General features: G+C 46.1%; 1 protein-coding gene across 1 annotated transcript in view; it reads right to left on the bottom strand.

The window, feature by feature from the left end:
- GALNT8 (polypeptide N-acetylgalactosaminyltransferase 8) overlaps window positions 1-14,512 on the bottom strand; it is a gene marked incomplete at its 5' end in the record, with an annotated part of 42,722 nt that overhangs the window by 8,475 nt on the left and 19,735 nt on the right. The window contains 8 exons of the mRNA XM_043880792.1: window positions 16-183; window positions 1,143-1,238; window positions 2,370-2,507; window positions 4,114-4,299; window positions 7,567-7,681; window positions 8,371-8,568; window positions 9,903-10,086; window positions 13,361-13,527. Coding sequence (XP_043736727.1) covers window positions 16-183; window positions 1,143-1,238; window positions 2,370-2,507; window positions 4,114-4,299; window positions 7,567-7,681; window positions 8,371-8,568; window positions 9,903-10,086; window positions 13,361-13,527 — 1,252 coding nt within the window. The remainder of the gene's footprint in view (window positions 1-15; window positions 184-1,142; window positions 1,239-2,369; window positions 2,508-4,113; window positions 4,300-7,566; window positions 7,682-8,370; window positions 8,569-9,902; window positions 10,087-13,360; window positions 13,528-14,512) is intronic.

Here is a 14,512-nt window from a genome sequence, read left to right as displayed (position 1 = left end):
AAGCATGTGACTCACCGGTTTAAAATCCCAGTGTATGTTCAGTCTATCTTTAACCGCCTTGGAACATGGCTCTAGAGTGGGCTTCTCCCCTTTGCCGGGGTCTGTCAGGCAGCGATCATCAGCGTCTCTCTGTGCAATCAGTGGTCCCACATAGAGTTCCCCGGTTAGGTGATAGTAGACGTTCTGCAAGAGAACAAAGGGATCGGCCATGGACCCTGAGTCAGGGATGCCCTTGACCTCACAGAGGACATAAAGACTGCTCTTGGGTCCCTTAGACACCCAGTCACCATGGAGAAATCCTTGAGCATTCCTGGGTAACAAAGAGTCTCCTCTGTTCCCTTCCCCATCCCCAGCTGATTTGAGAAAGAAGAACAGGCATGACAAAAAGACACTAGCCTGCTTCCTTCCACACGAGGGCTCCAATAGAATCATTTCCTACTGGGCAAGGGAGCTTATCTTGGAAAACAGAAACAATACAACTCAACTTCAGAAGGTGTCATTATAAACCCCAGTTAAGGACTTGTCAGAAAACCTTTCAAACGCTCACTCACTCCCTGGCTTGCTCTGTGAACTTGGACAAATTGGTTGTTTTCGTGTCTTCGTGCTTTTTTTTTTCCCCAATGCTGTCTACCCTGCAGACCTCAAAAGGTTCCCCATGAGGGCAACATGCAAAGTCACATGACAGCTGGAAAAAGTCCCCTGGGGGCACCCTTCATGTGGTCCCCGATCGCTCCTACCCCATGGAAGGGCTTCCATTCAGCTTCTCTCTTCCCTAGCCCCCTATTTCCTTCTCTGTGGAAGAAGCCACAGGGAGTATCATCTGTCCACCTTCCAAGGCATACAAGGTGGCAGTGCAAGGATGGAAGGGGCGGGGGAGGAGGAAAGGAAGGGATTGGGGGTCGTTTTCAATGAAGGTATTACCATAGAGAGTGCAGCCTTTCTACCTACCCTTCCTGTACCTGAGATGGAATGACCTCTCAGGTGAGCTCAGAAGGGCTGAGTTACAAGCACAAGTTTGGGCTTCTCCTTGACCCATTACCCAGGCTGCTCAGCTCCTGTCTCCCCATCACCTAACACCAAGTCCAAACCCGCCAGGGGCTGAGCCACAACAGACTGACCGGGGGGCCGGAGCAGGACGATACCTGGGAACTGTATTGATGGCAGTGATGCATGATGGGGGTGTTGCCTGGAACAGCTCCCTGGTCCAGGCAGATGCGTTCATCCAACGTGTTTTTCATCTGAGGGAGCAAAACACATGGCAACACAGTTGGAAAGAGGCAGCGAAGGAGGTTCCCCGACCCTCCCAGGCCCTTGCACCTTTGCCAGTACTCCAAGGGTACCCAAAGGGGCAAGGGTGTGAGATCCTGGCAGCCACTTTCTAAGCACTAGACAAATGCCGAAGCGAAACTCTGCTGTGATGCGCTTCCTGGGAATGAAGGAGCAAAGAGACAGAACAGGCTCCATCTTGAAAGCAGGACTCCATCTCGGGCCGGACTGTGGACCTTGAGCTATATGCCCAGTATATACATGAGCTATGTGCCCAGTATATACATGAGCTATGTGCCCAGTATTTCCAGTATCTATGGAAACAACATACCAACTGGAAAACCAGACCCCCCGCAGATGGAGGAGCCCCAGGGCTTGTACCTAGACTCCCCATTGCCTAAAAGAATACCCTAATTATCTGTTAACCGAATAGAATCATAAATTATATTATGCTTATTGGGGTATGACCACAGCCTATTGATAATTGTCCACTGTTAACTACCTAGGCTTAAGGCATACGAATCATGGGTTAACTTTGATTGTATCTTTCTTTTCCTTTGTTCAGACTAGTTTCAGGGAATTTGGCGAGGGGGGTTTGAGCACGTACTTAGGGTATATAAGGTTTTCACAAAAACTGGTCGGGGTCCTTGGCTAAGATGAGACTCTGCCTTGGGCCTGCCAGTGTAATAAACTGCACTCCACTATCTGCACTGTCCTTCTGGGTGAGTTTGTTTCCCAGAACGCATGGCTACAATGGGAACCGCTCCTCAGACCATCATAGCACAGGTAAAGGAAGGACTCCTACACCCGCATTCAGGGGGGTGAGGCCACACACCCCGGTGGGCCGAGGAACCGTGAGGGTCTGAGCAAGGGCTGATGTTTGCAAAGTAAGGAACCAGAGGCAGAGAGAAGGAAAAGATGGAGACTGGGGACAGAGAGGAAAGAAAACCAAGAGGTTGGAGGAGAGCGTTAGGGGAAGGAAGAGAATGGGGGCGGGAGGAGTGGGTTTTGAAAACCCTTGTCTGGAAAGTCATGAGACTGAGATCTCTTCATCTTTTACAGGCAAATGTTTAAAACCTGCAATGAAGTTTCTTAAAACATACTCTTCCATAGGCCACAACGCTGCGGACTGGTTTCAGAAGAGGATAAACATTTTTCAGATACCAGTCGAAAGTTTTGCATTTCAGTTTCTTCCGGAGTGCCATTCTGGAAGAAATGTCTCCAAAATCGATTCCAGAGTTCTGCAAAGAAAACACGGAACATGGCTGTACCCTGTAACACCCTGGTCTCCACCACAGGAGTGTGCTCAGATGTGTCTGACTCTGTGTAACCCCATGGACTGTGGCCCACCAGGCTCCTCTGTCCATGGGATTCTCCAGGCAAGAATACTGGAGTGGGTTGCCATTTCCTCCTCCAGGGAATCTTCCTGACCCAGGAATCGAATCTGTGTCTCCTGCATTGGCCGGCAAGTTCTTTACAACTGAGGCATCAGGGAAACAGACAGTGCAGGATGGAAGCAAGTATTTTCCTGATTCCCTGTAAGATAACCTTTATCACGTATAGTTTTCCAGGGAAATTGGAAGAAGCTTGACCCCTAGGAATTTCTGCTGGTCTCAGAGGCACTTTTGAGGCCTGCATATCCAGGTTTATGTCTCATCAGTAGCAAGCTGATGCAGACTGCTCCTGTTTGAGACGATATTCACATCAACCAGGCACAAAATGGTTCTCATGATGGCCACAAAAGGCTTCCAAAAGGAGCATTCTGGCAGCAAGCCTGGGAGGTTAAAGGAGACGTCCTAGAAGTGGTATCTGTGGGGAATCAAAGTGGAAGGATGCTTGAACCCAGAGCCGCAGCTCAGGGACAGAGACAGCATGTCCATCAGCCTCAGGAACTAAGGCCATCGATGTGACCTTAACCAAGGAGGTTATCCTTGCTCACATGCGTCCAGTAGAAATACGGTGCCTGCTACCACCATCCCTCACCCCACTGCCATATTCAAGTCCTCTTAAGACAGTGAATCCTTGCCCACTCCTGCCCCACAAGGAATCCCCCGGTATAGATGACGGATGAAGGGCACAGAATCTAGAAGTTTCCTTGGTTTGAGTCCTATCTCTGCTCTTAGGACATTATTACCTTAAACAGCTTTTCCCCTTCCATTCTGTGTTTCCGTTTCTTCTAAATTGGTAAACTTAGAATAATAAAAATAAACCTTACACCAGAGCTACATGGTGATGAGCCGTGGGTGCCGGAAACTTAGTCCTGGGACGCAAATGTTAATGCCATTGTCCTCACGCTGTGAGGAAGTGAATTCAGGTCTTTAGGGCTGGAGTGGCCCTGTTGCAGAGAGAAGCCAATTCTGACTCCAGGCCGAAACTACTTCTTTGACTTGCTTTCTGTTGCTTTCGTTATAATCATACCTACTGCCTCAGAGAATCCTGCCCCTCTGCCTGACTCTTAAAGTGCCTTTGTTCAGAACCCTGTCCACCTGTGGATGGCAGGAAGGAAGAAATTAACACACCCCCTTGCCTAAGGCTTGCCTCCTAGGAGATGTTTGCAAGATTAATGGCCTTTTTACTTTGTTTCTTCACCGTCCTCCCCTCCATCTCTGATCTATAAAAGAACAGGACATCCAGACCCCATAAGATGGCTATTTTGAGACATTCCTTTGCCATCTTCTGGCGAACAAAGTCATATTCTTTGCCTCAACACCTCATCTCTTGGATTCATTGGTTCGTGGTGCAGCAAGCAGACCAAGCTTGGACTCTTGTCCCTTCCCATTCCCGCCAGGACCACCACCCCTTCCTCCTCCTCCATCCTTCTCAGCTTCTGTCCCATCCAGGACGAACCTGCAGAGGTATGTTCCAGGCCATATAGACCATGTCTTTGTACTCGTCCATCCAGATTTCAGCCACTCTCAGGGCGTTCCGCTTCAAAGGAATTCTCAGATCTAAGGAGTAGGGCTTGTGGTGTCTCTCCAGGTGGGCAACTCGGGAGCAGGGCAAGACCTCAATGCTACCTCCACATTGCCACACCTGCAAGGGAAGGAAAAACAAAATCACCCGGGCAAGCTGGACACCACCGTGAAGAGCACAGCCTGTTGACGGGGACACCTCTCTTCGGAATCACTTTTTAAAGAATGTAGGGACCTCCCCGGCAGTCCAGTGGTTAAGCCTCTGCGCTTCCACTGCAGGGGGTGAGGGTTTGATCCCTGGTCAGGGAACTAAGATCCCACATGCCTGGTGACCAAAAAAACAGACCATAAACCAGAAGCAATATTGTAAAAAGTTCAATAAAGACTTTAAAAATGGTCCACGTTAAAAAAAAAATTTTTAATAGAGTGTGATTCAGTTTTTCTACCTGTCTCTATGAGCCTCCCAACCTATTCATTGAAAACAAACTGCTTCTCCTGTCGCACAGGAACTCCAGAAATCCCACCAGGCATGGGCTCCGACCCACAGGAACTGTGAGATAATCACTGGATTTTGCTTTGAGCCACTAAGTTTGTGATAATTTTGTTACACTGCTATTGATAGCTACTACTTGGCTCAGAGGTTAAAGCGTCTACCTGCAATGCGGGAGACCTGGGTTCAATCCCTGGGTCGGGAAGATCCCCTGGAGAAGGCAATGGCAACCCACCCCAGTATTCTTGCCTGGAGAATCCCATGGACAGAGGAGCCTGGTGGGCTACAGCCCATGGGGTCGCAAAGAGTCGGACACGACTGAGCAACTTCACTTACTTACTTATTTGCTTACTTACTTACAGGTAATTTTTGACCAAGAGACACCCCGACTTGATCATGGTCTAGTTGTAAACATTCTTCCTTGCTATCCTGATGGATACACGCATACTTGTCATTCTAACATGTGGCTTAAAATATTTAAAAATTTGGTCTTTGTCCCAGTAGATGATAGAAGTAGTAGCAAGTAGATCTACCACTTCGTCCCTGTAGATGCAACATCTAGTGATGTTAAATTGATAGAATGGCTCCAGTGTGTTCTCTTCCAAGCGAGTTGCATTTTCTGGGAAATACTAGCCTGTCCAGCTGTTATGCTCAGTCATGTCCAACTCTTTGCGATGCCATGGACTGCAGACTGCCAGGCACCTCTGTCCATGGGGATTCAGGCAAGAATACTGGAGTGGGTTGCCATGCCCTCCTCTAGGGGATCTTCCCGAGCCAAGGATTGTACACAGGTCTCCCGCATTGCAGGAGGATTCTTTACCATCTGAGCCAGCAGGGAAGCCCTTCCAACAGTGGTTAGCAACTTACCACACTCATGTCTGCAAATCCCTGAACATCTCAGGTCCAGTGGCTCAGTTAAATACCTTGGGATGGGTTATCTTAGACCAACAGCTTTCAGATTTTTCTCTCTCAATTTATTCCCACTTGCCAGATGTCCCCCCACCCACCCATCCTCCATTCCCTCCCTCTTTCTCTGAAACACACGAAAAGAAACAGGAAGTTTCTGATTATAGTAGCAATGGCTCACTTTGCATCACAAACCATCCTGACATTTTTCAGGAAGTTAGCCTTCACCATGTAGGTATCATGATTATTCCCATTAAGGTAACGGGCCCACCCTTACCAGCTAAGAAATGACAAAGCCAGAAGGATTCTGTGATGCTCTGGCACAGCACCAGGGATACACACGGTGCTGAACCAGGGTGGGAGTACTTTCTCTCCCAGCAGACCAGAACTCCACCTGTATTTATACACACCCAGGGGCACCATCAGTGCCGTGGCCTCTAGGTGTCAGAATAAAACATCACATGCACCTCTGATGTCCTCCAAGGTCTGTTCCTAGAGAAATGTACATCCTAGCAAAGGCTTAGAGGTTTGAAAGGACAAATGGCCACATGTGCAAACCACGGAAGCTGGATACAGGTAAACTGTTTTATCAAGAAAAGGGAAGAATGACCCTTCAGAGGGTACGGCAACTCACTCTAGTATTTTTGCCTGGAGAATTCCATGGACAAAGGAGCCTGGAATGAGTGGAGTGGGTTGCCATGCCCTCCTCCAGGGGATCGTCCTGACCCAGGGATTAAATCCGCATCTCTTACATCTCCTGCTTCGGCAGGCGGGTTCTTTATCACTGAGCCGCCTGAAAAGATGTTCTCTTCATACCGATGAGAATACAGATGTTGTGTTGAGTGTATCAGAACAATGAGATGGAAGAGGCTTGGTTCCCAACACCCTGCTGGTGGTAATTTAGTCACTAAGTCATGTCCAACTCATGTGACCCCATGGACTGTAGCCAGCCAGGCTCCTCTGTCCATAGGATTTTCCAGGCAAGAATACTGGAGCAGGTTGCCACTTCCTACTCCAGGGGATCTTCCCAACCCAGGGATCAAACCCACGTCTCCTGTGTTGCAGGCGGTCTTCTGGGTTGTAGGTAGATTCTTTACCGCTGAGCCACCAGGGAAGACTGGAACTGTCGTCTGAATCCTGAACTGCTCATGTTCAAACTATTACAGGAATTAATTTCTATCTCATTTAAACCTCTGTTATTTTGGCCTCTGTCACAGAAATCAAACAAGGGTTCTAATTCTCAAACGTTTATAAATCATTTCAAGTTATTTATCACGTTTGAACTGCACTGCCATTCTTAGGAGGGAAATAAACTGGGGCTTCTCTGGTGACTCACGGGTAAAGAATTGCCTGCAGTGGAGGAGATGAGGGTTCGATCCCTGGGTCAGGAAGATCTCCTGAAGAAGAAAATGGCAACACATCCCAGGATTCTTACCTGGGAAAATTCCATGGACAGAAGATCCAGAAGGGCTACAGTCCACTCGAGTGTTCAGTTGCTACAGTCCATGGAATCGCAAAAGAGTTGGACACGACTTAGGAACTAAACAACAACAAAACTGGGCAACAGATCATGGAAGAAAATGGACATGAACTCATGTCATCCTGTCAGCTGCTTTGGCTGTCCACAGGGGGACAGATTGGCTGCCCACACATCTTTATCAGCTGGTCCCTGTGCCCATTCCAGTTTCTGTCTGACTGGTCTTGCAGAGAACCACCCGCCCCAAAGTTGGTGTATCTCAGGAGATGCTTGGAAAATGCCTGAAGTCCTCAGGGAAATAGGGACACCATCTTCCCAGCAATATCTCCCAGACTATACAGACCTATACCAAGAAGCTCCACTCTAGAAGTTCCACAGCCTCTCCCTATCAACCTGGAAACATGAGAATTTGTTCACCTCTTGAGCCAATGGCATCCATCCTTGTTCCAAGGTTCCAGAGATCCTCTACCTTACCCTTCTGCTCTGTCCCATAATAAGAATGGAAACATACCTACCCTCAGGCTAAGTTCCACATTCTCTCCTCCATAGGTCAGCATCCCACCATCCAGAGAGCCAATTTCTTCCAAGAAGAGCCTATTGGCAGCCAGGATGCCCATGATGGAAGGACTTCTGTGGAGCACATGGCAAGAGAGTCACTAACCCTGGATGCGGAATATCAGGATGAAGGTGATGGGTAGGAAGCTCAGTGATGATGTAGCCTTTGAAACTCTCTCTACCCAAGCTTCTTCTTATCCTGAAGGCTTGCCCTAAACCCTCAGGCTGAACTAAGAGCATGGAGCCTTCCCGTCTCAGGTTATATTGAAATCCATCTTAGTATCCCTACTCCATAGCCTGATAAATGCTTTAAGGGGCTGAAGTGTTTTCTAAGACGTTACACACTTTGCTTTATTTTGCTTAAAATTCCTTAAATAGCCAAAGTATCTGTGATTTCCTTTCTGGGATCAGTTCTTTTTTTAACTTTTAATTTTGTATTGGGGTATAGTCAAGTAACAACGTTGTGATAGCTTCCCTTGAACAGTGAAGGTTCTCAGCCATACATAGACATGTATCCATTGTCCCCCAAACTCCCCTCCCATCCAGGCTGCCACATAACATCAGGCAGAGTTCCATGTGCTCTACATGAGGTCCTTGTCGGTTATGAGATCTGCTTTTTTCTCTCTATCCCCTGTCCTTCACTGCAACTCCTCTACTCCTCTCACCCCACTCCTAAGACTACCACCAAAGACAAACAAAGCCCAGACTGTCCATCCCTGACTTCCCCCGGACTAATCAAATTTCCCGAGCTCATGCAGACTGACCTCACAGGAGCAGTGACATCATGGAGATCAACCCAGGCTTTCGGCAGTGCATCATAGCGGCACCAGAGTTCCCAATCAAACCCGTCAACCGCTAGTGCATACTGAATCAGTTCAAAGGTGTCAAAAAGAATGTTGTCAAACACGGGAGACACGATCACAGTGCGGTCTTCCTGAATCCGAGCCAAGATGGGCTCTGCCCTGCAAGAAGGGTGTGCAACAGACCCAGGTGGGATTTGAGGATAACAGCCAAAGCAAGCAGACAAAGCTGCTCCATCCCATCCCCTTGTCCTGACCCTGAGCACCTTCGTCACTCAGGCCACGCTGGCTAGTGGGCAGAACTCTCCAGAGTCCCGAGAATCTGCAGGTTTGAGGAATAGCTGGGGCTGCTGGCAGCTGACTCCAGACAAGAGCACATTTGAAACTGGGGTACCCAAGTACCAACCCCAAGCCACTGTGAGCAGTGCTATTAGTATCTGCCTGAATTTGCTTTATTTCTTGGGTCTCCCTGCTTCCAAAATAACATCTTTTTACTATCTGATTCCCCACATTCTTTGAATAACACAGCTCTTCATATCATGTAACTTCATGGGAAAACCTTAAGAATTACCAAAAGGTAGTCTCTTCATGTACGGTTGTGAGAGTTGGACCATAAAGAAAGCTGAGTGCTGAAGAATTGGTGCTTTTGAACTGTGGTGCTGGAGAAGACTCTTGAGAGTCCCTTGGACTGCAAGGAGATCAAACCAGTCAATCCTAAAGGAAATCAATTCTGAATACTCATTGGAAAGACTGATGCTGAAGCTCCAATACTTTGGCCACCTGATGTGAAGAACTGACTCATTGGAAAAGACCCTGTTGCTGGGAAAGATTGAAGGCAGGAGGAGAAGGGGACAACAGAGGATGAGATGGTTGGATGGCTTCACCGACTCAATGGACATGAGTTTGAGCAAGCTCTGGGAGTTGGTGATGGACAGGAAAGCCTGGCATGCTGCAGTCCATGGGGTCACAAAGAGTTGGACATGACTGAGTGACTGAACTGAACCGAGTCTCTTCATTTCACAGATAAAGTAATCTGTTTGTTTAGTTGCTAAGTCATGTCTGACTTTTTTTCAACCCCATGGACTGTAACCCTCCAGACTCCTCTGTCCTTGAGGACTCAGGGAAGAATACTAGAGCGTGTTGCCATTTCCTACTCCAACCCAGGGACTGAACCTGCATCTCCGACATTAGCAGGTGGATTCTTTACTGCTGAGCCACCGGGGAAGCCCTAAGTTGTGACTCATTCAAAGTCACAAGATATCTGTCATAGTCAGGGTTGGTATCCAGTTGTCAATACTCCAAGCCTATCGTTTTTTCTCTAGACTACTTCCTGTAGCCAACCAAAGTCCTTGAATAAAAATATACAGTTTTTGGAGCTTCCCTTTTCTTTAGTTCTGGTATTGACTTTCGCTACTTCCACAATATCCCGTCTCTACTCACTGTACATACAATTTCTCCTCTCTCCCCTTCCCCACAGCGAGCCCCTGGAGCCTTACCACCCAACATTCACTTCAATGTGAGCATCCAAGATGGCAACCACATCGGCCGTGGCCACCTCCCTGCCGGTGTTTCGAGCTGCAGCCAGACCTCTTCTCTCGGTATGCCGTATTATCTTCAGGAGTCCTGGAGACTTTCGGTTGTAAAGCTTAATCCTCTCATCCAAGTCTGCCTTTAATTCTCCTGCCAACGAAAGGCACACCTATAGAAATTCTGAGTGCAATAATCAACACAGTGCAGAAATTTTATACTAGGATATCGTAATGGTTGGACTGCCTCCTGCATAGGGTGGGCAATTCTATAGCCTTGACTGAGAAAATAGTCTTTCCCCTATACTGGCTTCTCCTCTGCCTTCCATCCTCAGAATTTATGTTCCCATTCCTAATCTTTCTCTTGAGGTTAAACTATCTTAGCATAATAAAACTGCTGTGTCAGGCACTGTTACAGGTACTTTAAGTGTATTGAGAAATTATTATAAGAATGAATGGGACCAGAGAAAACCATAATTTCAAAAGACGCATGCACTCCAATGTTCATTGCAGCACTATTTACAATAGCCAGGACTTGGAAGTGACCTAAACGTCTATCAACAGGAATGGATAAAGAAATGTGGCACATATATACAATGGAATATTACTCAGTCATAAAAAAGAATGAAGTTGTGTCATTTGCAGAGACATGGATGGATCTAGAGACTGTTACACAGAATGAAGTAAGTCAGAAAGAGAAAAATAAATATCATATTAACACATAGTGCGGAATCTAGAAAAATTATATAGATGATCTTATTTACAAAATAGAAATAGAGACACAGATGTAGAGAAGAAACATGGACACCAAGGGAAGAAAGTGCGGGTGAGATGAACTGGGAGATTGGGATTGACATATATACACTATGACACTATGTATAAAATAGATAATTAATGAGAACCTGGGGTTTCCCTGGTGGCTCAGACAGTAAAGAATTTGCCTACAATGCAGGAGATATGAGTTCAATCCCTGGGTCGGGGAATTCAGTGCTCTGCGGTGATCTAAATGGGAAAAAAATCCAAAAAGGAAGGGATATAGCTCATTTACTTTCCTGTACAGTAGGAACCAATAAAACATTGTATACACCAATAAAAGTTTTTAAAAAATGAATGGGACATGCCTGACCTAACTAAGGTAGGGTTGCTGATGGACAGACATTGCAGATACAGCCTGGAACATCATTTCCACAGCTAACCTCTCAAGATTTTCTGGAGAGCACATAAACAACCGAAATTGTTTCATTTTCTTTTAGATATTCCTACTTGACCTTCTCAGGCTCAACTGGGATGGAGTGCCCAGATGAATCTGCTTTGCAGCTTCTATCTAATAAGTTTATCCCCAAAATAAAGAAGGCTGAGTGCCAAAGAATTAATGCTTTTGAACTGTGATGATGGAGAAGACTCTTGAGAGTCCCTTGGACTGCAAGGAGATCAAACCAGTCAACCCTAAAGGAAATCAGTCCCGAATATTCACTGGAGGGACTGTTGCTGAGGCTGAAGCTCCAATATTTTGGCCACCTGATGCGAAGAACTAACTCACTGGAAAAGACTCTGATGCTGGGAAAGATTGAACACAGGAAGAGAAGGGGATGACAAATAATGAGATGGTTGGATGGCATCACCAACCCAATGGACTTGAATTTGAGCAAGCTCCAGGAGATGGTGATGGACAGGGAAGCCTGGTGTGCTGCAATCCATGGTGTCACAAAGAGTCAAACACAACTGAATGATTGAACAACAATCTCCAAAATAATGCAAACAAGATTTGCTATTCCACATTGTTCACAGTTTCTTCTCTCTCTCCTCTGTTTTAAAAAATAGGTCTATGCATTCCTATCATTTTTTAAAAACTTGGATTAAATCTTTTGACCCTTGAAATATTTGACTTGATGCAAATGAAGCTTCATATCTGGGGGGGGGCAAAGGAAGTGGGTACATCTATCATGTCAATGTGTAGTATTTCAATCTTACTACTATTGATGGTGGAGATAAGGAGAGTTACTCTAGCTAACATTTACTAGGGACAAGCCCTTGCCTGAGGACTCTAAATGTGTTAATTCCCAAACAGCCCTGTGAGGAAGCACTATTATTTTACAGATGGCGACACTGGAGACATGAAGTAACTGAGAGACTCACCACCACCTAAAGTCACATGAGTGGTAAGCTTCTCCTGTGGCTGACATGGTAGAGACTTCTGATCATTTTCCTCAATTTAACACACACACAAAAGGTTTTAATACAATACATAATTCAGTGCAGGCTCAAACTGGCTGCTGTTTCCATGGTTACTAAGAGAGAAGGTGATTGCTGCCCCAATGACACGAGTCAAAGAATGACCAACAGTTCCCTCTGCCATTCCCTCCCAAGCAAATTATCTCCGTGGAAGACACAAACGGGTTCCTGACCCAAGTGAGCAGGATGTGTTATACATAGGGTCTGGAACAGCCTAGAACTTTCTTTGGCTTCAAATAGTTAACGAACATAAGGTATTTAGAATAAATGGTGTTTACTGCTATCACTACTTCTTTAATTCTCACTCTAGTCCATGAGATCATGATTATTCTCAACATCCGTGCTTTGCAGATGAAGAAACTAGTGGAGAAGTAAGTCACTCAAGGGATAGAGCTTGTAAGGGTGGAACTGAGATTCCATAAAGTGAAGACTCAAGCGCACTGCCTTCTACTTCTCGCTGTATCATCTCAGTGGGGACTGGACCAGGTTGGGGGAGAGGGCAGGGCCTGAGCAAGAGACCCAGCCACTATGGAGAGTCTCAGCACCCAGAGCTTCCTTCTCTCCAGGCTTAAATACCCAGGAAGATTGGGGTTTCCTCCTAGGGGATGATTCTGAATCTCTCCCTGGTATCTGGGGTTTTGCTTTGGACCCTCCTCTCTCCCTGCCGTCTCCCTCATGGTGCATGGGCCCGACTGACTGCAGATCCACCACGTGATTGGAGCACACTGTGTGACCTCTCTGTCTTCGTTTCTTCTTCTGTGTGACCAAGAGGATCATCCCCTATCTCAACTATGGGAAGATTAATGTGCCCTGCACAGTCAATAAACAGTCCCTCTCTTTTCCCTCCATGAGAAACCCAACTTCCTGTCTTCATGTGTGTGTGTGTGTGTGTGTGTGTGTGTGTGTGTGTGTGTGCATGCTCAATAGTGTCTGACTCTTTGCAACCCTCTGGACTGTTGTCCCCCAGGCTCCTCTGTCCATGGGATTCTCCAGGCAAGAATACTGGAGTGGGTTGCCATGCCCTCCTCCAGGGGAACTTCCTGACTCAGGGATCGAACCTGCATCTCCTGTGTCTCCTGCATTGGCAGGCAGATTCTTTAGCACAGTGCCACCTGGGAAGCTAAGCTAAAACCCCTTTATCCTAGCACAATCCATACACGGTCATTTTTATACTATTCCTTGATCAAGTTGCTCACCATTTGAGCTAAAATCATCCACTAAGATGATCTCTTTCAACAATTGAGGGGGGGTCCGCTGGATGATGCTGGTGATGGCTCGCTGGATGACAGACAGAGCTTCATCCATGAATATGAGGATGACGCTGAGAGATGGGAGCTGTGAAGGATACTGCTTCCAACGACACCTGTAAGAGACCTTTTATAATAACCATATCACTCTTTTAATTACTTAAACATTGTTCTCTAAAGTCCCCCTTCACTACACAGGATGTTATAATAATTCAATCAGTTCACCAACTCTCAAACTCATTAGGAAGGGAAACTGTCAGTTGCTTATCACAGTAGAAAGATTTTCATTTGTTTGTCCAAAGTTCTCCTGTTGTGGGGATAAACTTCATTTCTTTTTGATTAATCATCAGTAGACATTTCCCCTTGAATAAACAGAGGGACTGTTTATTGACTGTGCGGGGCACCTGCCCCACAAAGAATTCCCATTCCTTCCCCTGCCCCAAAGTAGCTTCTTTGCCAGAAGTCCTCTTTCTGCCTCCCTTTCCCCATGTTCTCAGACCTTCCATCATTTGGACACATCCCTCAACTTCACAACTATAGAGAGGTGGCAAACTGTCCAAAGAAGTGTGCTTGACACATGTTTTAAATGTCACAGCTTACATTTAGTAAATGCTTACCATATGCAAGGCACTGGCTTACTCTTTTTTTTTTTTAACATCCTCATCAAGATATATTTTACACATAATAAAATTCACCCATTTAAAACTGCACATTTCATTGTTTTTAATAATATTCACAGAGTTAGGCAACCATCACCACCATCTAATTTTAGGACAGTTTCATCACACTAGAAAGAAACCCCATACCCATTAGCAGTATTTCTTCATTTCTCCCCAATCCCATTCCCCCTCAGCCATAGGCAATTATTAACCTACTTTTTATCTCTATAGAATTGCCCATTCTGGACTTTCTATATAAATGGAAACATAGAATATGTGGTCTTTTGTGTTCGCACAGCATAATGTTTTCAAAGTTCATCAATGTTGTGCCGTATGTCAGCACTTCATTTCTTTCTATTGCCAAATAATATTACATTGCATGGATATGTCACATATTTATCTGTTCATCCAATATTGGACATTTAGGATGCTTCTACTTTTT

This window comes from Cervus elaphus, chromosome 22 (genome assembly GCF_910594005.1).
Source record: "Cervus elaphus chromosome 22, mCerEla1.1, whole genome shotgun sequence".
In the NCBI taxonomy this organism is placed as follows: domain Eukaryota; kingdom Metazoa; phylum Chordata; class Mammalia; order Artiodactyla; family Cervidae; genus Cervus; species Cervus elaphus.
The sequence above is the reverse complement of the archived record's forward strand: the minus strand, read 5'-3'. Positions and strand labels throughout refer to the sequence as shown.